This window comes from Sander lucioperca, chromosome 13 (assembly GCF_008315115.2).
Source record: "Sander lucioperca isolate FBNREF2018 chromosome 13, SLUC_FBN_1.2, whole genome shotgun sequence".
In the NCBI taxonomy this organism is placed as follows: domain Eukaryota; kingdom Metazoa; phylum Chordata; class Actinopteri; order Perciformes; family Percidae; genus Sander; species Sander lucioperca.
This window is the reverse complement of record NC_050185.1, coordinates 9,246,511-9,271,874: the sequence shown is the minus strand read 5'-3', so window position 1 is coordinate 9,271,874 and position 25,364 is coordinate 9,246,511. Positions and strand designations below refer to the sequence as shown.

Below are 25,364 nucleotides of genomic sequence, written 5' to 3'. Positions count from 1 at the left end.
ACACACATGTGCATACACCCACGTGGACACACAGGCAGAATGTGAATGAAATTAGCGAAATTTACATTCAAATACATATTCATAGAGAACACAACAGAATGGGGAGGAGGTTTGTTGACAATTTGTCGATTGTCACCGTACCGTTTTCAGGGTGCTCGGTCTCTCCAATGCTGCCATCTGGAGTGGTTCTCTCATAGTGGTCCTCAGGCAGGGTCAGGGGTCCGATGCGAGGACCAGATGATGACTTACTGCTGGGAGTCTCCGATTCCTCCAAGCCGCTGTCATAGTAGCTGTGCTGAGAGGCGTCCTGCAGGTCCTGCACAGGGTTGGTGGTGGAGAAGGTCACTCGCCGATGGGGATGCTGAAAAAACAGAGAGACAACAAATGAACATCTTCAAAACAAGAAAGTTATTTTTCAACTACACTTTTCCTCCTGTTTGATGGTTCCATGGAGACACCCATCAGGGTTAGAGTTGAAGATCTTTTCTTAATTTCTATCATTTTATACGGGCTCGGGGCGGGCTCGGGCTTGTGCTCCGGGTTGCGTGGTAAATGAGCGGTCAGGTGATGCGTTTCGATTAGCGTGAAAATGGATGCTGAGGTGAAACGGAGGCTGGCCTCTGGAGGACTTATTTTATTTCTTTGTTCCAACTTCCAAGTGGCCTATAGCCTACATTAGTCATGAATAAATTATGTTAAAAAATTTATAAATGACTCATTCTTGACAAAAGGCAAAAGAGCTGTGTGCGTGCGTACATTTGAATAATGTCGGACTGTAAATGGGTTCGGGCTTTTAAAAAGCTGTCAATCAAAATGTACTTGTCGGGCTTGGGCCGAATTCTGTCGGGCTCGGGCCATGTCGGGCCTAACTTTTAAGGCCCGATTACAGCTCTAATCAGGGTTGTATGGTAACAGCTAGGGATGTCCAGATCCGATCACGTGATCGGAAATTGGGCCCGATCACGTGGTTTCAGACTCGATCAGAATCGGACGTTAACTCTGTTAACAGAGTTGTTGAATGTTAAAATAAGGTGAATTAAATAAAAAATAAGGAACATCCTGGATCTGTTTTTTCGCTCTTCTTTATTCTTTTTTTATATATTATAGAAGTATCGGATCGGGACTCTGTATCGGTAGATACTCAAAATCAAAAAAACCTGATCGGGACATCCCTAGTAACAGCTCCAGCTCAACACTTGCACATTCAAGACTACTGTCTGAATTGCGCTGAACTTATAAAGTTCACTCTTCAAAAGTCAGAAAATAGTATTAAATATTAAACACTTTTAAATATTAAACAGTCTTTTGCACTGTTATTATTCTGCAGATTATATAAGGAAGAAATATGTGGACAGAGGGAGGTTGCAGACTTCAATAATGAGAGTGTGAAAATTAGCAGCAACAGCAGAAACTGAATAACTTCGGACGTAAAATACAGACAAAAACAGACACAACATTTAAATCCTCAATTATGGGGCATGTGTTTAAATATGCTGAACGATACTGTCCTGTATATGTAAAGAATGATTAAAATATTTGTGTGCGCCGTAAATAATGAATAAGAGGATGTACGGTTCAAGAACGAAATAAAGAATATTTTTTTAAAGACTTCTGGCATGTTGATACTATATGCGATGTAAAACTGATGTACACCTCATACAGTATTATATTAAATATCATAGGTATAAATCCAGGGTACAGATTGTAAAGAATTGTGCATTTATATCCGTTATTCGTTGTCCATCTTATTAAGGGCTCCAGATAGAGGTGGAGTACAGGATGTACAGAAAGAATATCCAAGTACAGGTTCCATGTGTGTATTATTGTCAGTAATCTATACAATTATACCCAGAACATACAACTGGATAGAGGTAGTCTATGTAGAGAGATATATAATGATATTGCTATGTTTGGAAACAATGTTTATACATTTGTGCAGACTTGAAAGCCATCATTATAAAAAAGTGTCAGAGGGTGTCATAGACATTGAGAATGTGAAAAGTATTATGGTTGCTGTTATCATTATTAGTCAGACAAAAGTTGAATTTTCTAAATCTTCCACTGCCAAATTAATTGTGATGACTGATTGGTACACTAATCAGTAGCCCCAGCTACTTCCTATCTCCATATTTTAATATTTCCCGTTTCCACAGCTTTTGATGTTTAACCGAGTGGAAAGCGAGACAATATTTCTGCAGTTTAACTAAAAAGGAATCCCAAGAAGATCTAAATAAGGCTAACAAAAAGAACAAAACAGAGCATTAGAAATACAGTTTGTGACAGCCACTAGTTTGCGTGCATTAGAATATATCATAAGATCTGCTTTTTCGCTTTTAGATACTGATGAGATTTGATGAAAGAGTAAATATATGAATGAATGAAAATACTGATGAAATCCTAAATTTGATAGCTTGAAGAGGAGCAGAGCGGCACACTAATTCATTCAACATCACACCCTTTATCAAATTGAATGGCTTGTAAATACAGTTAGGAGACCATTAAATTTCCTCTTCCAAAGATCAGTTTACTAATGGCTACTTACCACCGATCCACAACAGAAAGATGACTCCTTGACGGTGCACATGCAATTGTGCTCTTCCCCCACCCCCACACATGAGCACCTCTCGTAAAAGTCAGGAAAGCACTGATACAGCAGAACAGGCCTGCCTCTGCTGCACGAGTCAGCCCAGATCAATACCACGGGTCTGTGCTTTCTACCATTCAGCCACTTTTCTGGCAAACAAATCCATGCTAGAAATCATTTGAACCATCAGCCTTTTAGTACATACACACCAGCTATTGAGAAATGCTTTTAGAGCTTAGGTAAGTGCTATCAACACTGTGTTCTTAATACCGTTAGCGGGCTTCAAAATGTTTCCAGAAACCTGTTCATCTCCCCATCATCTCAACCAGTCACATTTTCCTCACTTCAGAGATATTTCGGTCTTTCATCTAAATGATGATTTTTTTGAGTTCTGGGCTGCATCATCATTTCTCCACCCCCCCCCCCCATCCCCCCGATTGTTGAAACAAAACAACTTTTAATATCTTTGTTTGTGATTGTATGCTTGGTGCACAACTGAGAGAAAGAAAGCAAGAGCAGAGAGGTTTGGGGGAATAAAAATAAATGTAAATAAACAATAAATACTCTTGACGAAGGTCCAGAAGGACTCTAAACGTTTCTTTAATAAATGGTGATGCTGTAGCAAGAGCAGAGTGCAGGATTTTCCTTTTTACAAGTCAGTGATATTTTCTCCAATGTACCTGCACAAAAGAATTGTTGGATGTGTGAAGTGTTTCTTTGAAAAGGGGGATCAAAAAATTACATTTGTTTGCTTTCTATTAAACATGCTCTTTGATTGGTGCATCTATACACAGTAAGTAAGTAAGAACACAATGTTTATCCTTACTCACAAAGATGATACAAGACAACAGTACAGAGTGTAAAATTAGAATCTATTTAACAGGAAGTCTCAATAGAGAACTCCTCTATCGCATCAGACAATAGTGAGTTATTCTACTATTGTTTCTGGGATACTTCAATAAACTTGCTATTGACTCATGTGGCTGGACCAGACATGATATTCTTCAATAGTGCATTTTTAAAATATGATTGGAGGTCGCTGAGGCTCCACAACTATTTAAATGTTAGGGGGCATTTAGTTGTTTAAATATGGATTCTTGCTTAAACTTCTCCTTAAGGCATCACTCCAGAGAGACAATGTGTTTCCTGGGTATGATAACTAGCTAAGGCTGCAGAGATGGGAAATAGATTCTCCTTTTAGTCAGAGCACAAATCCTTTGCCAGGCCTTGGGGGCTGCAGGGATGCGGCAAGACGGAAGGATGGAAGGGGAGGCTGAGCAGGAGTTGGGAGTTGGTCAGGCAGACACGAACGGCGCTTTGGCTGGAGGGGACAAGCAGAAGGATTAGATTCTAGGAGACTGGAGGCGGGTGAGGGGGATTGTTTGGGCATTGTGGTACGAGCAAGAAGCTATGGGGCTGAGAATGAAAGGGGGGACATTTACGATGACATCTGAATTCATAACCCCATTTAGTTTGGGCTAAAATGGCCTCATTTATATGCCTAGTATTACCTTCCCAACGCAGATGGAAAGATACAGCAGGATTCTTTCTTTACGAGGGGACCTAGACACATTTTAAAGTAGCAATAAACAGCAATCATCTACTCCTTACCTAGAGCTCCTGTAGCCCTTTGGAGACACTTTCTTTTCTGTCAGACTGCCAGAAATATTATATACAACCTACTGCCACAGAATAATTCCAAGTCGCACATGGATACTGAATATCTCAACGGATACACTGATATGCCCAAAAGCCAGAATGAGAAGGTGCAGGTTAGTAAACAATGTCGTTGTTGCCTGAATCCATTACGGTACGCATGATATGACGAGGTATTTAATGATCATGTGTAAAATGAAAAGTGATCGAGACCACTGTTTTTTCATATAAAGTGCATCAACTTTCACTTTATACAATGGCAAATCAGCTGTCTGCCACTACATAAAAATAAGAAAAAAGTGAAAATGACAGCAGCTGTATGTCCTATTTTCCTCATGCTATTCAATGCCATATATCTTACATTTATCTACACACCAACTACCCTTTCACCTTGGAGCTAGAATTGTGTTGCTTCACTTTCTTGTACATAATGCACATGAAAAAACAGCACACTCTACACCTACACTGACTGCAACCTCAGGGGTACACGATAGTGGTTAAAAAAAAAGAAGTGAAATGGTACATTGAAAGTCTTTTGATGTGCTCGTGTTTGTGGTTGTTATGTAAGCTTCGGTTACACATTGTTAATTAACAGAACTATTGATGTAATATACAAACCTATACAAGAAAAGACAGCGCTCCCTCTCATCCTCCAATTGATTTGTACAAGCCAAAATAAAGTATAGGGGCTATAGGGCTCTATGTGTGTGCCTACAGTTGGGCGCACACATAAAGAATTCATCTAGTAGGGTGAATTATAAAGACCACCTTCAGTTATTGGTGAATTTTACAACTTCTGAGTTGCACCTGGCACAACTGGTTATGGTTAAATTGATTATGAGTGAAATATTCTGAAGCAGATATTCATAACTGATGATCTGTATGCGTTAAATCATAAGCTTGAGGAATTTTAGGTTATGCTGGGACTGGCAGCCCATATCAGATTTTTTGGCTGAGACATCAAAATAAATATTTCATTCATCAAATCTGATTTAAAACACATTTATGGGCGGTTTGATATCTAATTTAAAATTGCCCTTTACATCACCTGCAATATCACACATAACAGTGACGTCAGAGAGCTGTCAGCCCTAACAGCTAGCTGTGACTGCTGGGGAAAAAAAACATTTATCAACCACCTCTGTCACTAATGTCACACAATGTTGTGTGGTGTGATGAAGGACTTCTGCACTGAGACTACGTATTGCAATGGTGTGAAGAGTGAGAGGATGCATCTCCATTATTCACCCAGCCTGCAGCTTGCTGTTTTGTGTCTGTATTGGAATAAATGCACCACCAGTTTGTGAATGTACTCACGCCTATGTCGTTTCCACAGCAACTGACACAGATGGGTTATTGTAAACGGTTCTATCTAATCACTTGCAAATAACAGTCTGGACAGCCTGTCCTAAAGATTGGATTTGAAATAAAAAATAAATGATTTGCCTGCAGCTTGAACGGAGGAATAAAAAGGGATTCCTGGGGCAAATGGCTGTGCCTAAGCAACAAGGATAGCATTCTGGTGACTGTGGAGCATCAAATATTGCCATTGCTGATTTGCACCACTGATCCCTGATGGGACAGCAGACCCCACTGCTGTTGTGCTCTCCCATAGCACAGAGTCCAATGAAATGCCCTGGAGCAACCTGACACCACTCCACCGTCAGGTGCCCTGTCATAAAGCCAAGCCTCACTGATTGCCAGTGCACAGGGCTGCTGGTACTTATGCAGATGGGAAAGCTTTTCCATCGTCTCTGACACTTTTTGAGCAGACTTCCAGCAAGTCGCCGGTGAGTTAGATTTAGGGTTTGGATCTCTGTCTCATGCTTCCAAGTTTGCATTTGTATTTGAACTGATCTGGATGTGAACATTTGGTGATCAAGCTGGCGCCTGCATTGTCTGTAATTTAACTACCTTGTAGAAAGTATTCCCTGGCGTACTGTATTTTACAGCAAGTGGCGGCTTAATGGTTGGTACATATGGTGGGACTACAATCCAGAGTGTAGTGGCAACAGGATAAAACCAGATATTAACATAATAATAAAGCACATTTAATGCATCTCACACAAAAGACGATATCATTATTATTATTATTATTATAGTAGAATAATTCTCTGATGGTTCTTCTACAAAATTACCACTATTGGATATGCATTTTAATAGCAGTTCATCCTTTAATATCTAACCTGAGATTTGAAGCTTGAGGAAGCATCTAATCTTTGAGGCATTAACCAAAGTGGTTGATACCCCATTTATAACACTTTGATTGTATCTTCATTTATGCTACTCTGACTGCTTGCTAAAACAGATCTGGATCAAAGTCAAATATTCAATTATATTTTATGAATTAATCATGAAAAATCTTTCTTTAATCAATCCAGTTATCTATTTTCCTCCGGTGATAAATAACAACATGTGCTACTGTAGAGTAGAAAAAAATAGATGATGTGCTATTTGCAGTAATATATGTGCCCCTCTATATTTAATTGCTATGAAGAGAAAATCTTTTCAAAATCTTTTTTCCAAAAGCTGAAACAAACAACGGAGCCCCCTCAACACTGTATATAAATAAAATACCTTGTTACTGGCTGCAGTATCTTTTCTTGTAATAAAGGTAAACTGGTAAAATGGGAGGCTCCAGAAGTTACAGCATGTCTATATGTTCCACACAGAGACAGGTGGAGAGAGAGGAATATGTTGAGTATGTTGAATATGAGTTCTTTTAACAGGTTGTGAAGCCAAACAACTATGGTACACTCAACTGGAATACCTTCAACATTTCAAGCTGTTGAGAACCTATGTGGCCCTGTTTATCAATCCTGAGTTGAGGTATATCATATGTGTATACTGGAGCTGGAAGCCAGACTTCTCCTATTGAATCACAGCTATGTGTCTCTCAGATATTATAAAATGGGTTTTCTGCCCATGTTAAAGGAAATGGCTGATGTCTCAGTGCCCCTGTGATATGAAAAATTCAATTTAAAAGGATGAGAGAAAGAATGGTGCACGGCCTATTTTCATTCCCCCACATTGAGAGATATGAGAATGATGTTCCGTTGTGTGGAGGAAATGATGCCAATCGTACTGCAGAGAAATTCCTTCATAATTCAATTCAATTTCATCTGAATCCCAATGGCAAGCTCCTCTGCCAGAGAGCCAGAGCGACAGAGACAAAAAGGTAGGGCTAGAGACTAAGATGGAAGAAGAGGGACTAAAGATTGAGACTGAAACAATGGAGTAATAGAGACAGAGTCGCAGAGAGCAGCCAGACTTTCTGAAAGGTAAGAAGACAGCAACACAAAGCAGAGGGGATGTGGATAGGAAAAAAATGTTTCAGTAATGATTCATTTTGATCATTGTGGCATCTTAAGTATAGCCAACTAATTTTCTTTAATTACCTCTCTGCAGCATCTGACAAAAGCAGAGAAAAACATTGTTGCTTTTTTTTTTTTTTTGAGATCTAACAGGATGGCTTTTTGTGAAGAAGTGTTCGGATTGGTAGATTATAGTTAAGTATATAGTTAGTAACCTAAATAATGTTATTATCAATGTAGCATTAGGTACAAAATGTGCATTTAAACTCTTCGATAGCCTGTGAGAGTTCCCCGAGAGTTGGACCTAGAATTTCCATTTAGTTACAATCTTTGTGAGTATATCCTGGCTCTGGCATTTTGGGCGTGTATGCAGGAATCAATGAGCTGCTGCCTCTGAAGGCAGAGAAAAAATGAGCTGCACCAACAAATATGACAATGAAGAAGTACACCTCTCAGTGTATGCAGCAAGCATACAACCATAAAGACTGAAGCAGTTGCAAAGGAAATGCATATGGAACTGTTTTTATTTTCCATCCCACCATTATGTCCTCCATTCTCATCCCATCTACGGCTCTCTCTTCTTTCTGTCTTCTTTCTGTCTTCTCTCCCTCTTTCTCTACAAGCACACGCACACAAACACACACACCAACACACACAGACACACAGACACACACACACACACACACACACACACACACACACACACACACACACACACAGTTGTTTTTGTAGGTGCAATAGCTCCAAGGCAAGCAGCGTGGAATTGGAGTCTTCAAAGAGTCTTGGATTATCAAAGAGACACAGCTACCAGAAAACTAGGGGACACGCTAGAGAGGGGGAGGGAGGAACATAAGCGGGAGGCGGGGAGGGGGAAAGAGTGCAGAGGAGTCAGCACGGGTTTGCGTGGAGGATAAAGTGATCAGACAGGGGAGTGGTGGGGGTGAGGGGTGGATAAGACCAGAAGTCCCTTTGTCCACATACTGCAAATGGAGAGGAAAAAAGGCTGGAGTGAATACATTAAAAAACAATCACATAGGCCTTAATGGTCTTGATAGGCAAGACTGAATTCGCATTCTTCACTGTCTGTGCTGCCGCCTATTCTGGAGTTTTCTTTTTTCCTACATAGAGGATTTCATTTCAATGGGAGCATTGGCCTTGAAATACCATAATGTTGTCACAGTAAAACCAAGTATTACTGCTGCAAGACCCACCATGTGTGAATATAGCTGCCACATCTAATGACAAATCTGACTGTTCACGCCATTCCATATGACAGGATGTGGGAGTCCTGGTGTGAATGCATCACCCTCCGACAAAAAGCTCTCCGTCAGCCCCTCTGTCCCACAATGAGCTATGGATGTCTTTTTTTTCCATTACAAGAACACCTCTCACTATAGAACACATTTCAAGCCAGTGTATGAAACTGATTCTGGTCGGTTCACTGCTGTCAGCTGCGGAGCATCATCCGGCAATGATCCTGCCCCACTGCCACAGCTACTACACACAAACCTCCCACTATCGCTGACCTGGTTTGAACTAAATTACTCATTTAGTGTATGATGAGAGCGTAAAATGCTCCTAACACACAGTGCCAAAAACAAATCAAAGTCCAAAAAGTAATCTTCCTCTCACTGCACAACTCTTCTTGAAAAATGTGGTTATTGTGAAAGAAGGGTACTTGTGTGAACAAAAGTGTACCCCCTGCCTGCATCCATTTGGTAATTTTGGGGAATGCCATGACATCTTGTATTCTGACAGTGTGAGTATGAGAGTGAAAGTTGTATCTATGCATCACAAATTGTTGAAGTTTCATCACCTCTGTCTACACACACCATGTGCGGATGTTCTGTGCTGGTTTAACAGCATCAGATAGTGAAGGCGAACATAACCACAAAACCCCAAACCGCATGAACAAGTCCAAAAAGTGGTATCTTGACTGCCGTTTTTGAGCCACAGTGAGCTGATGTGATGAAGTGTGTGGATAGTACACAAAAAATACCTGCCATTCTAATTATAGTGACTGCGCAAATCACTTTCTGTGTGCTTGAGTTGAATTACTATTAATCCATCAAAGTAATTTCTTTACGTTTGTGTGGGTGTTATGTAAAAGGTAATACAAATAGTGAGCCAGAGTTGATTAATACTTCACAATATATTTTGGTTAATTGGTATTTTTTTCTGACATAATGAAATAAGATGATGGAAGAATGATGGAAACACAAATGTAATATTCTTTTGGTATCAAGAGAGCTTTGGAGGGAAGGGATGAGCTTTGGGGAAAGCCAGAGAAAGGATCAGTGGCAGAACTTAATTGGGAAGGGCACAGGATTAAAAACGTGATTGGTTTAGGGTTTAGATGGTGATGTCTTGCTACCGACACTCTCATTGTCTTAAACTGTTGGGACTAAATATGCTAATATGAGCTCAAAGGGTCAAAAGAATGAAGAGGATGTTGAGAGTTTGGGGTTTACAAGCGATGTTCTTCTAGACACTGTGGAAAGGAATACATGCGCCCAACAGAAAAACAAAAAGTACATAGGAGAAATGGAAGACACAATATACTGTCGAGAAAAACAGAAAAAAAGTCAGAGGATCATACAGTAAAGATGGAAAGGAACTGCAGAAGCTGTTCTCTGCCATAACAGAAAGGAAAAAGAAAAGAACTGAAAGACTACTAGATGGTGAAGTTAGAAAAGGCTTTACCAAAGACAAAGATGTTACGAAGATAGCCAGATAAATAAGTTAAGACAGCAGTAGAGTGAAATTCCACAAAAATGATGATTCATGTGACAGAGGAGGAACTTTATTGAGGAAGAACGTTATTGGTGGTTATTCTTGGTGCAAGTCTGAAATAACTGAAGATGTTTTTTGTTTGTTTTTTACTTTTAAGAGTCACACCTTTTGACCCTTGAATGTAACATAGTTTTAATAATGCACAACAAACGTTTAATAATATCAACTTTGGTTTTTAAACACTGAATGGCTGTTATATTTAACCATGTGTATCCACTCCCCATCATACAGAAGAGGATTAGGGCCACATGTGAAAAATGTATTTGAGTTCTGAGTTTAAAGTCAGAATTCTGAGAAAAAAAATCAGAATTCTGACTTCTTGAAGTCAAATTTTTTTTTAAAGTCAGAATTGTGACTTTAATCTCAGAATTCTGCCCTAATCCTCTTCCGTACCATTAGGCTTTTTGAGTTTTAAATATCAAATTTATTGAAATATTGTTGATGAATCATGGGATTGTGACCTTAAATGTATATTTCTACAATTGTTCTTTGTTGTCTGTGTTTTTTTTGTTCTCTAATAGTCTGTATGAAGCACTATATTAGTTAAGTGTATTGCTTTATTTCCCCAATGAAAAGGGTTAACGTTCGGGTCGACTCATTCAGATTTAAAGTTTCCTCAGCTTCTCTTTGAGTGATTAAGCTCTATAAAACTCAGTTCATTGTAGTTGCTCCTTAGACCCAGACATTATCACTCCCTAGGAGGCAAAAGTATATTTGCAGCATAATTTCCAGCAACGATAACAACAGTTGCATTTAGAGGAGAACTGTTGTGAATTAGAGTGTCTACCTTGGAGCAGGGTGCAGGGAAAGTGAAAAGCAGGAAAGACCCTAGGAAGTGGATAGATGATTATAACCCTGTACTATTTACCGTAGACAGACTAGTCTTTGTCCGTGTTATGGTGAGGGCAAGGCTGTGGTTCTGTGTAGAAGGATACAGGCAACAGTCTCCTTTATGCGTGTTATGTTTGCCTGTTTCACTGATATATAGATACACATCTGTAAACTGCCTTCACAATGGAAACACTACCAAGATAGCAGTAGTCAGGTTATTTCAGGTAGTTGTGAGAATCAATGTCTCCCACAATAACTATGGATTCACATCACGACATACAAAAAACATGGTGACAGTGATTTTAATACTTCCAGAAATGTGGTTTCAGCTTAAAACCTGACACCGTCTGACCTCAGCAGGATATTTTAGGTGGCATATATTTGCACCGTGTGACTCTAAAACAAGAACATCACAAGCTCCTCTTGTGAGTAACAGTCACTGCTGCACTGGTGTAGAGTTCACTGCTTCTAACAGGAGTGAAAGGAGTTGATTTAATTGGCTATGATAGCAGCCAGCTCTAACCACGACTATGATATGTAATTTATCGTAATCTGGCCCCCTATTACTGCACTGCAGCTAAAAAATGAAAATAATCTAACACTGCTAACTAGGGCTGCAACTAATTATTTTCATAGTCGATTAATCTGTTGATTATTTTCTCGATTATTTCGATTAGTTGTTTGGTCTATAAAATGTCAGAAAATGGTGAAAAATGACATCCTCAAATGTCTTGCTTTGTCCACAACTCAAAGATATTCAGTTTACTGTCACAGAGGAGAGAAGAAACTAGAAAATATTCACATTTAAGAAGCTGGAATCAAAGAATTTTTACTTTTGTCTTAAAAAATTACTCAAACCAACTAATCGATTATCAAAATAGTTGGCGATTAATTTAAGAGTTGACAACTAACCGATTAATCGATTAATCTTTGCAGCTCTACTGCTAATTTGAGCCAGCATCTGGGCTTGAAGTTGGAAGTCCCTGATTTTGCCAAAAGCAAGAGGAATCAAATATTAGACAAATGTCTGGAATTGGCCCGAAAGTTAGTCAGATCACATCTGGTCATGCTCTATAATGCTGCTGAGCAGACGTTTTGGCAGCTTTGCAAATTGCGATATCTATGTGTGTGTTTATCCTGTATGGGTTCTGAGCATCAATGGTCAATTGCAACTATATTTTATATATGAATAATGTCCCAGGGGCACGTTTTCATAATCTCCAACAGATGCACTCCTAAACAAAACTGAAGTAAAGACAAGCATAATTTAATGCCAATACTTTACAGAAAGAAGGAGTATGGTCATTAGACTTCCCACCATGCTGATGGTAAGGAGAAAGAGTTCAAAGAAACTTGTTTGGTCTACTAAAATCATTATCAAATTTCATTATGGCTGATATTTGCAGTGCACAATACATTTGTTTTACTCTGCAAGTAGTTGCTTCAAGTTCTGTGAAACCAATCAATATTTACTGTTTTTAAGCCCAGAGCAGAAGTTGCACAGTCACCACACCTTAATAGCTGTCTGTGGGCCAGTATTCACTTTGTCAGTGTGCTCATGTCAGCAAGGAGTGGTAAGCTCAATTGAACAAGGTTTACGTCACATTCCCACTTAAATGTTCTAATACTTAAATCACATACCCATAGAAGATTGTAGCCAATTAGCTTTTTGTTCATATATCTTATTTCTCCATTTCCTGTAATATACTGTAAAAAGAGCATCTACCAAACTGTCTCTCTGAAAGACATATCAGGAGTATATAACACCAGAAGGGAAATATAGACGGAGAAGAAGATGAGTTGATGGGTTGGGGGGGGGGGTAAAGAATCAGACATGAGAAAAATTAATCCTCAATATCTACTCCCTGCTGTGTACCTTTATTGCCTCTCAAACTTCCCATCTTCAGAGTTAATATCTCTTTCGCTGTAGCATGTGGCTTAGAAGCATGCATTTACTTCCATTTGTTTGAACTGGAACATAATTGGATTGGGGAGAGGGATGGAAAAGCCTTCAACCATACTTAAAACTTGTTTTCCGGTCATCCTCTTATATGTGCACGAAAGGGTGCGATGCAGTGTTTAACCGTGAGTGTGCGTGTGCATGTACATGTATGCATTGCTATTAATAGCATCTCTTATGGTCTCGCTTGTCTTGATTTGTTACCCTCCATCCGAGATGTCCCGACTGGCAATACATTGCGAGAGCTGGATGATTTGGGAAGTGTGTCTGCATCTCGATCTTGCACTCAAAGTAATCCTTACGATGCAACTGGATGGGGAGCCCTCATGCTCCTCCATCTTATCAAGGAACTGAAAAATCATGCTTAATTAGATTCATAGTGACCTTTTTCATCTCTGGCTACAAGCACCCAGTCACTGCCAAAGCAGGATGTGTTCTCAACATTGATCTTTCCTCAGACCCGGGGATTGAGCAGAGCCTGGCGCAGTGAAACGGGGCAGAAAAACAACATATAAAAAATCATCAGATGAAGAGATTACTCGGTGTGAGTGAGCTGCGCTGTGTTGAGGCTTTTTTAGGAGTGAGCGTGTTTTTGTGAGAAGAGCTCTGTAATCCACCTACTGCATCTCAATCATAGTGCAAACAAACTCACACACAAGTATCAAGTCCCTGCCCTCTGCTTCATGGCCCATTTGCCAGACATGCACATGTAATCCAACTGCCTTTCTCATTCCCAGATCCTACCTCCACTCACTTCTCCTTTTGCATCCCGCCACCCTGCTTTCCCCTTCCTGCAACAGCAGTCTGCAACTGAGCAATGTTCTTCCTGCAGGCTTCAAACAAAAGATGACTTACAAGTTCCATCCAGAAAAAATAGAGGCCCTGACGCTTTTAAATCTTCAACATACATACAGTACATGCATGTATTTGCAGCACATATCTCTAAAGCTCAATCAACTTTACACAGTTAAAAACAAACAAAAACAAACATACTGTAGGGAATTCTCATTTTGAAATCTTAAAAAATATGAGCAGATTTGATATTTGTCACAGTCCCACTGCAACTTTGGTATTACTGTGGGGGAGTACACTACACTAGACACAGTTGATACAGATATGGTATGATATTGATGACAGATTTGATTAATCTACTGATGAAATTTTGGTGCGAGTACTACACAATGGGCTTTAGACAGAGCCCCAAAGCAGAATATCTTGTATGAATACTCTATTGCCATATCCTTTCAGAGCTCATTTGAGTCATATCTGACATATTTATGGCTCATCATGTCATATCGTAGCCATCAGAGTACAAGCACCATGAACCATTTAAATACTGTGGGCCATGCTGTCATCTCCTGTTAGCAACATAGAGTCTGATAGATGCATAAGAAGAGGCAATCGACTGGATTCTTTCATAGTGCTGCATAGAAGCTTGAGCCCAGACTTGGTGAATTTACTGGCAGGAATGATTTTGCAAGAAGGTCTATTTAGCTGACTAAAAAAATGACAGCTTCATATTGAATTGAATGCATGAGGGGCAGAGATACTGGAAGCATAGGAAAATACAACAAACATGAGCCTTATCTGGATACAGAATGGTACAATATATTTTTAAAGAAGTACAAGTTAACAGTTGCACCCAAGAAATCTATAATGATCCTTTGTGTGCACCTTAACAGAGTTGCCTGGCAACAGAACTAGAGCTCTGCAGTGAGTTTAAGTGTCAAACGAAATACATTTGTAATCCAAAGGCAACATGGATTACATTTTAGACAGTAGGAGTGCCTCTTGGACAAGATTTCAATAGCTAAGGTGGGCAAAGTGAATTGGATAGAAGGCAAATAATTTTCTGCAACTTAATAGCTTTCACGACACTGCCTCGTACCTGAATATGGATGGTTGAATGAGCACAAAATAAGCACAACTAATTAACTGTGAAGGTTTTAAAAATGGTCTGTCTTAATGGACGCAGTTATTCATCTGCCTTCAACAGGAATCCATGAAATATCACGAGGGTGGACGTGAGACTGATAAATCATGATAGCATATAGATCAGTGTCGTACCTTTTTTCCTCTGAATTATTGATTAACTCACATGCAGAGCTGCTGTTTGAAAACACATTTCCTGTTTGTACTGAATTTGACCACTAAAAGCCGGTTGATTAATAAATACCTCATTAAAAAATGGCTTCATGGAAAACAATGCTTCCAGTATGCTTTATGTATGAAAACACTCTTGCAATCTGTGTCTCAAATGCCCCCCACACACACACACACACACACACACACACACAAATAAATAAATGCAAATGTTTTATAAGCAGGCTGCTTATTTTCTGCTAAACAATGTTAAGCATTTACACAAAGGGACCCAAATGAGCCTCTGATTGAAGATGGAATCAATGCCCAAGCAACCCACCACAGAGCCTCTCAATCCCACATATGCATGATTAATACTTTAAACAACATCAATTCTCCTTCCTCTTCCACTTGTCAATGATCATGCACGCGCGCGCGCGCGCGCACACACACACACACACACACACACACACACACACAATACAAAGACAGACTTGCACACATACACACATGTGCATACACCCACGTGCACACACAGGCAGAATGTACCCAAATCCTTACAGGACTGTGCATGAACACACAGACACTGCCCCCTCCATCGTGGTTAATACATCAAACAGCATTAGCTTCCTGGATTCTTGAAGCTTAGACAGACACGGTTCTGACAGCCCATGATTCCTCACTGGCTGCCTCCCCCTCCAGCTTCCCCACTTTCTTTATTCCCTATGAAGTCTGTTAGGGTGGTAACAGAACATGCTGCCAAAATAGATTCACTTACATATTACCTTTGCTTTTTGTAAGCTTGTATAATGTCATGTTAGAAAGCCATCTCTACAATAAGATGACACTGCTGAGGAGCTTTAGAGGCTTGGGAGACGTAACAATAATAACCACAAGCCCTGATCAACAAACTCTTTATTTCATAAGATTTCCATATTCTTCTGACATAAGCAGGTATTTATAACCACATGTATCCAAGGTTTGCTTTTGTACCACCGGTTCATGAGCATTGAAATGAAGAGTCCCAGATCAGCATAAAACCAACACGCCATCAAATGCATTCAAATCTAACCTTTACAATTCAAAGATGTTTTTGTTTTTTTGGCAAGCCATTCTGTAACATCAATGAGCAGGTGGTCTACTGGATCATGGTCTAATAAAATGGACACTCATTAGTATATATTTAACATAAAGTGCTCTGTAATTACCATGCGAGGCCTGTATCTTTAGAACGCAGTGCTGCATATGATCTCCATTTGATTTTACGGTGCTTTCAGCATACTGATATGAACTTTATTTTAGAGATCCAAGCTGTAGTCTTTCTAGTCGAAATTAGTAAGCAAAATTCTTTGACTCTTCTGTAATGACCCACAACCACAAAAAGGAAGTATTCTTCTCCCCTTATATTATCGACAAACTGTCCATTTTTGTGATGCTTTCAACATCAAATGAATAAACATGCTGTACCCTCCACGCAATCTCCATCTGTTTTCAATGGACTGCATACTGACTGTGTATTATCATAAAACACTACAGCAGGCCTACAATTTTCTGAAAGCCTTGCAATATAAAGCCCACTATTTACCTTATCCCAATACAAACTACACCATATTGTTATCTATAAACGGGTGTGCTTATCTTATCTCTTTCTTAGAGTGAACAAGTGATTTACGCATGAGCTTCGTAGGCACCAAAGACAGCACTGATATTATCTTTAAGTAGTAACGTTAACACACTTAAGCAGATTGCTTCAGGATTTTAAATGTTATCCAATGAGTATACTGTAGCTCCTTGATAAATACAGGAAAAACTAAATGAAAAGAGAAAGATTGTGTGTGTTATGGAGAGCCTACTGGCCTGCTGATAGTGTAGCTTAAGTGCAGGGAGACTCACATGTGGTCCGCTATACTGCAAATCCTCAAAAAGAGGATAAAGAGGCTTTAAAATCACATTTACAGCACAGGAGCAGCATCCCGCAGATAAATACAGATCATGGTATTTGACCCTGTCCATCAGTACATTGAAAGGCTCATGGCTTCTACACCATAGAGTCACAAACCAGGCTTTGTCACTAACAGACACAGTGCAACACATTGATGACTCTAAATAATAGCAGCAGCTGTTGAGACCTAGGGAACAACTGAGGGCAAGTCAACTATGACTCCTGAGTTTTCCAGAATTCCGCTCAGTTATTTGACCTTTTATTAGATCCGTTAAATGAAAATCATGGCCTTGATTTTACCTCTCAGACTTGTGTTTGAAAAAGCCAGAATGCAGAGCCTGTTGTTGAAATATGTTGAAGTATCTGTGTACTTCACACAGATCGATAGGAATCCTAAAAGCCAGCATGCCATATCTGTTCCCTCATAACATTCAACAACAACCTTAAATGTCAATACTGATCACCATCTGCTAGACATTTTCTGTACTACCTGAAATGAATTAACTTCACAACATTACAGGAATCCAATGGCAGCAGGAGCATGGATCTCGCTCCTTTAGTCATGGACGTTTTGTTTGTGCTGAAACCAATAACCTACAGTATGTCCCTGAGGTAAGCTGAAACCTCTGACCTTTATTGGACCAATGTGTCACACTAGGCTTTTAAGTTACTAATACAAACAAGAAATAAACTGTGTAGATTAGATGTGTGTTTGCACAGAAAAACAACCTGCAGTTTAATAAAATCTGGCAGAAGATAATATTTTATATTTATTGACATTTATCCCTACAGAGAGCTAAAGTCATTGTTCTGTTTTCTTGGAGGGAAAACACAAAGCTGTAATGAATATAATTAATGGATATGGAAGTGATTTTTAAGGGTGGGTTTTTGTTTTATCAGCGGAGAAGTTTCATTGGTTAGAATTATTTTATTGTCCCCACAATCTAATGGGAAGATATACTGTGGATTGGCTCCTAACTGACTGTTTACCAGTTCACCATGCACATTAATATATCTGATTTTGACAAAACAGCAGAAAAATACTGCCTGTTTAAGCATTTTCAAAATAAAATGATCTGGCCTGAATACAGGGAATACTTCACAAATCTTTCCATATATGCCTTCATAAATACTGTACGCAGTGACACAGCTCAAAGCTGCATTTCTATGGGTTCATTTAATAGATTCACATTAGCTTGTCAGGAGGTAATTACATTTTGAAAAAAAAAAAAAAATTGGATGGGAAACCATACATGAGCTGCCATCTCATGTTTATTTATCTTTTTATGCGACAAATACAGAACACAGAAAATTCACCAAAAAGAGTACGGTCACACACTGTAGCATTTTTTTAGTCTCTATAGCTTGCAACTCTTTTGACTTTTATATGAAAAAGTAATGCATATACAGTGCAATGAAAAATACATCCATCAGTGCAGAACACAAACTATAAACAGAAAATACAAACAACAATGAAAGTAGCAGAAAAACACATACAATTTAAGGTTCCCTGATCACGCTTCAGAAACAGTTTCAAATTAGCTTTAAAATGGTCCCTGGTAGTAAGGAGTTCCATATATTTACCCGGTGAATAAAGAAAATTCCCAGAGTAACAGAGCCAGAAACCCTGAGAGGTTTCAACATGTCGCCGAGCACACAGAGCAGTTACATAAACATTTATAGATACAATGAGTTTAGCATTGCAAAGTCAATGAAGGTGTCATGCTTAATGTCTTGAGGACATGGGAATAATGAGGTCTTATTGGCTTGCCATCCGAAATCTTTATAGTATGTGATCTGCTGACTACGGATTGTGTTAAGAGTCCTGATTATTGTAGAAGATGCTTGAAACAATTGACTTGCACACTAAATGAAATGCAAGGAAAGCCATTGAATGCATAAGACTACTGTTAACATAAAATTAATACAATTTTCTGATGAAGTCTGAGGGCCCTATTTCAATGATCTAAGCGCACGGCGTGAAGGCATGGCGCAGGTGCGTTTAGGGCGTGTCCAAATCCACTTTTGCTAGTTTGACGGCAGAAAAAAGGGTCCATGCGTCGGGCGCATGGTTTAAAAGGGTTGTACTTAGTGTCTTCATCAATTCATAAGTGTGTTTTGAGACGTAACATGCAATAAACCAATCAGAGTGTCATCTCCCATTCCCTTTAAAAGCCAGGCGCGTTTGTACCATGGCGCGTTGATATTATGATGGCGGATTTGCACCGTAATATTTTTATTTGTAATCTTTTGCATGTTTGTGTGCTGCTGTGCTTCCCTGTGTGTGTGTAACAAGCATAGTGTGTGTGTGCTGTGCATAAGCCTAGGCACATTTTACTAATTTGCTGTTAAAAAAACAATGAAATGCTGCGCTATTGACTTTAGACCAGGTTTTTGTTGGTCAGTGGCGCGATCACTTCCCGCTGCCTCAAGCTATAGCAATACACCAAGAATTCACCTGAACACACCTCCCTGTAAGTCCAGCACGCCCATGGGCGCAAAGATGGGCGCAGGTTAATTTGCTATTTAAACGACGCGGGCACTGGACGGGAAATTGACAATTGCGTCGGTCTTAAACTAGCAAAGAAACTTGCGTCGGGCTTTGTGCTGCGCTGCGCCGGGTGCAAGATAGGGCCCTAAATGTACTTAAATTATCTTTCAACATTTATGTTTCTGAATAACAATCTAACATAACACCAAGATATTTAACTTTACAAAAACCTGTTTTGTAGATGTCATTTCACAGACAAGTTTTACTTTTTGATATCAGACGAAGACCAACCCCTGGGTAAAAAGCTTCTCTACAGTTTTCTTGGTGTTAAGTGGTAGATATGAGTTTTCAAATCATGCTGCTATAGGTCGCAGAAGCTGCCACAATAGTATGCAACATGATACTTCTGCTACTTATAAAAAGCTTCAGCTACACAGACAATAAAAGCTGCATTTTCCTTTGATTCTAAACTGATTTACTGCCTTGGGAATTCAAACACTGTGGATCATCAGATAGGCCTGGGTTGATAGCCGTGTTATTTGATGGAGATAATGAACAACCACTCCAGGAATTCAGTGTGTTTTCTTCCTTCAGACATTAAAGGCATATGAGAAAAAAATAGCTCTATTTCCCTGGTGGCATTTTAGTGACATTTTAATGTGAAGCGTCTCTGGTGAGTTGGAAAAAATGTAGCATATATTCAAATAAAAAATATTCTGTGCCTGATAACCACCTTGTATCATCTATCAGATCGATCGCTGAAGCCAAAATCCAGATGACCACCCTGAATCAATAAGAGGAAATTAAATGTGTGTTCTTTATCTAATCTTCATAGCGTTTCTCTCATAACTAAAGTGTGTTTTCACATTGTGCCGGTAGCTAACGCTGCTTCTGTGCTGATGGAAGCAGTGGCGGGGAGGTTAAGTTTTAGAGTAAATACAGTCATAGCAGTGTTGGAGGTGGTTTGTCATGCTTTCCCCCTTCCAAAACTGAATGAGAACAGATCTGGATGACTCATTGGCACTACAGTAGTAGGTTCTTGCTTTATTTATGAGAGCTGGTGGTTTTCTCCTGCGCGTCTCCTAGGCCCAGTGATTCATGAATGGACTAGACAGCCTGAGCCTGCAATTGTGGAGGTGCATTGGGAGCAGTGGATATTGAGGATTAATTCCTTTCGTGTCAGACTGTTATTCCCAACCCCCATCAAATCCCTTTCTCTCTTGCTCTCGATCTACAATGACTTTCCGATTTCTTAGTTTAATAGAGTAAAGCACAATTATTTGTCCACTGCCTGACAAATGGTCTAAATATTACGGTAGAGCAAACCTATGATATACTGTAGTATATATTATGTTTGTGTTGGTGGTAATTCTTTAGACACCGCCGGTCAATTCTAGCTTTTTTTCTAAGCACATATAGGCTTTCATTACTTGCGTATATAGGACTAAGGCAGAAAGAACAGTGGGCCTATTATTGCACAGAGTGCTGCAATCGAAGGTTCAAAGAGTGAATGAAACAGAATATCTGGCGGTGCTAATGTGGCTAAGTTCAATTTTGTCCTAGGTATAGCAGGATCTGGGCATTTTCTTGCTCACTGTCTAAACTGCATTGTCCTCGTGATCAAATGGGGAATGCCCATTCGTTTGATTGGCTTACATGACGAATATCATGCCACATCTTGTCACAGTCGGAACCGGTAGACAGTTAACTTGAAATGTAGCCCATGTCTCCAGTTTCAGTGACACAGTAGGTGTCCAGAGGAATCATTGAAATAGATGAGTATGTCCTGGTTTCAACAGTATGTGTCTCCAGATATTCAGTTTTGGCAGATTGTTAAATATTTCTTTCTATGTAATGTTCCTTCTGCATCCTGACCCACAAAAATCCAACCATAAAACAAACAACTATAACCCCATGAGGGGTTATTTCTGCAGCTGTTGATGGTTGCTCAGCTGCTAACATGCCAGTCAATCACAACAGAAATAGTTTGAACCGTCCCTACGACATTGATTCTGAAGCAAACTCCTACAGTCTGACAGGAGAGATTGCTGACATTTTGCATTTCACCTCACCAAAGAAAAATTGCTCTACAAAGACCTCTAGCTAGAATTATTTTATCTTTGGTTCATACTAGGGCTGTCCCAAATGATTATTTTTTAAACGATTAATCTAGCGATTATGTTTTTGATTAGTTGACTAATCTAACGATTAATGTTTCGATTAATCTAACGATTCATTTTTCAATTAGCTATTATTTTCCAATTGCTCAATTATTAACAATTTACACTAACAAATTTCAATAAGGTTCAAGTCTCTATTTATTAAAATTGTTTAACACTGCACTGTTCAAGTAAAATGAATTTGTAGTGCAATCTGAAGCCAGATGTAGGCTATTAATCAGGACTCGTGAGATATCTGAAACAATCTGGCCTGGTTGCGCAATTATTGAAGACAGCGCTACAGATGGGGGAGACACAATTTTAGCACAGTTTACCTCACACTCAAGTCAGTGCAGGACATATGGGTGAGCTACGGGAGAAGCTGGAGAGGCATAGGTGAGCAGAACTTACGGTGTTTTGCTGCTGTTATCCTGACTCAGGGATCATTTTACAAAGTCTACAGACTACCACGTTGTTGTTGGCATTAAGAGTAAAATACTCCCACACTTTAGAAGACGTGTTATTGAACTTGCGATGAATCCATACTTGCGCTGTTGCTGGAGGCAGCCATGTTATTTTTAGATTTCTACGCGTGACGCGTCAACGCAAATTATTTGTGTCGACGCATTTACGTAATCAATGACGTCAACTACGTCGACGAATCGTCCCAGCCCTAGTTCATACTTAGGCAACTTATGATATTCAGAAATAACAACAAGGGTTCTTCTCAATCTGATAATATAGCTCTGCAAATTGTAAGTGCAGTGGGTTTGTGCAACACCAGATTATTTGTTTGTTCATAAGTAAATCTGTCATAGAAGTACGACTTTATGATTACTTTTGCCTGTATTTTCCCACAGTTACGCATACAGGTATCTACGGTATGTTATGCTCGATTTAACCAATGAGATCTACCAATACAAAAGATTTCTAAAGGGCCAAAAAACTAATTTGCATTAACCATAAAAGGAGTAAGTACTGCAGACTGATGACACTATTTTCTACTTGCCCACATCTTTGTTGTTATTAGACAGCTTCCTGGCTGATCAATGTGTTAATTTGATTTATAGAGAACAAGATGTATTGAACTTAGCAATTACTAAGGGTTGTACAAAATGACTGCAGTGAAGCTCCATGCACACTCACGAAAGCCCATTCTGTGCCACAGTGTAGCTTTGATCTGTAGGAAAACAGATGCAGATCTGTGCACATCCCTTAAATTCTAATCCCATTTTGTGGCATAATCTCTTCTCTCATAGTCCTTTTATAGTTCAACAGTCAGTGTCAAGTCTCGCTATTTTGACTCAAGAGCATGACAAATCACGAGTCTATCTCAAATTTTAGAAGATCAAGGTTGTTCACCCGTGCTACACATTATCATTTCTGGCATTGTTAACATGTTATAAAAGATTTCATTGAAAAAACATAAAAATAAGGATTTGAAACTTGATACACCTCTCTGACACCGTTAATGTTACGAGATAAGCTATAGGCTTACAGGAAACTGGAGCTAACAACCCTCAGAGCAATGCATTCTGTGCCTCTTTTCTTACATAGTGAAAATAGTCTGGTCTGTACTATGTTATATAATAAATAAATACATGGACTATATTGCTAACAGATTTAGACACCATAAAAAAGTACTCTGAAATGCAATGTTACTTCCAAATTATTGTTTCTTTTAATAGATATGATTATTATGGCTGGTGTTTTGTAGCTATGATGCAGCAGATAATAGCAGTGTCAAACAGTCGCTAGACAACCAATGTTATATGATACGTTTCTAGTCTTGAACACAGAAAGTATTAATTATGATATTTTGCTGATGATGAACAGAGGGAGGGAATCAGTGTTGGGTACACGTAGGGGTACAGATCAGATTATTGGCATATTATCAAAGATGTTTATCAATATTAATAAAGTTATGAATATGGTTATTAATAACTTTATCAAATCAACAAACAATCAAAACGGGGCACCACCCTGAAACTTCAGGGGCCAATATTGAACTGTGGAATAGTCTCATTTGTCAGTGGAAGGGTGAAATCCGAGCACTGACCTGTGTTTAACCAGCAATTAATACAATAATACACAAATAATCACAAACAACTGCTAATTAACGTATAGTAGAATTTATTAACTTCAAAATTATCAATGGCCAATCAATAATCCTTTGATCAATTAAAACCAATATACGTTTCTTTTAAGTACAACAAAACAAAGCAAAACAAAACAGCATGTGGGAGACCCTCTGTGTGTGTGTGTGTGTGTATGTGTGTGTGTGTGTGTGTGTGTGTGTGTGTGTGTGTGTGTGTGTGTGTGTGTGTGGGTGTGAGAGAGTGAGTGTGAAAGAGTAGGGGGTGACGAGGTGTAGTCTAGCCAAAGACTACAAAAATGGCTACTCTTGTGAGCTGCACAAAACTGTTTCACCCCAAGAGGGCGGTATTGATAGGCTAGGCCTAAGATTAGCCGTTAGCTCATTCAGGCTAAGCTATGTGCTAACAACAATAGGCTAGCTGCTAAGCTAACGTGTCTGCACACGTGTGGCTGACCAGAGGGAGACACAGGAGCGCAGAACTGTGGAGCGGTGTGCGCTCTGCAGTTTATGTGACTCGCTGTTTGACCAGCTGTTCACCTTAGCGCGTGTGTGTAACTAGCTATGTGTTCATATATGTGTGTGTGAGAGAAAGGTTAGAGAAGTAGGAAAGAAAGATATATATATATATATACTTGGATCTAACAGTACCTAAAACTCCTCAGCAGTGGGAGAAGCAGAAAGTAGCATTTACAGCCTGAACAAGCTAGCTACATATTCAACACAACATATCAATATCGTGATCAGAGTACATTCACAGAATAGATTTGACTCAGCGGTCACAATCCTAGATTAATACATTACACGCGCAGCAGTAGCGCTGTATTAATCAGATCACATTAATGGTAACACAAAGTAGCAGCAATAGCAAATTACTCATTAATAAAACACACTATTTATCTCTGCCCAGACGTAAGCCTTCTTACTGTGTGTTCAGTCCGTTTGTCCGTAGGTTTCCACGAAAGAAACGGGGGTCCGTGTCTACTCGTCAGCAGATCAGAGGAACCTCTCCTTCCAAAAAGGGCAGAAAGAAGGGAGCTAGAGTCGACTTGAGACGAAAAACGTTGGATCCACGGTGCTCCCAGCACCGAAACTAAGTCCACTTAGTTTCAAAAATGGAAGTTTTAGCACAAACTTGTAGTGCTGACCTGTCGTCAACTGGAGTTGAGGTGGAAAGCACTTGTTTCTGTGTGTCATGCTGTAGTGACCAAAGTCACAGGGCAAAAGACGAGAAGTGGGGGGTGACATGGAGTTTTATAGCTCAGGCCACCAGACCTGGCTCCATGCTGGTTTTATGGTACCTCTGAACCAATGGGAATGCAGGACCTCCTGGTGTTTCGGCCATTTTGTGCAGTAACACCTAGGTGCGACTTTTAGGCTGCAAGGTCTGCATGCAGGCCGTTGTTAGAAAATGGGTGATGAACCATCTCTCCTGAGGAGACCTGGATCGGAATTTT

General features: G+C 39.5%; 1 protein-coding gene across 2 annotated transcripts in view; it reads right to left on the bottom strand.

Moving 5' to 3' along the window:
- The window catches only part of pcdh1a (protocadherin 1a), a 95,994-nt gene that overhangs the window by 21,158 nt on the left and 49,472 nt on the right, over window positions 1-25,364 (bottom strand). For both annotated transcript variants that reach the window (XM_031320290.2, XM_031320291.2), the window contains one exon: window positions 142-361. In XM_031320290.2, coding sequence (XP_031176150.1) covers window positions 142-361 — 220 coding nt within the window. The remainder of the gene's footprint in view (window positions 1-141; window positions 362-25,364) is intronic.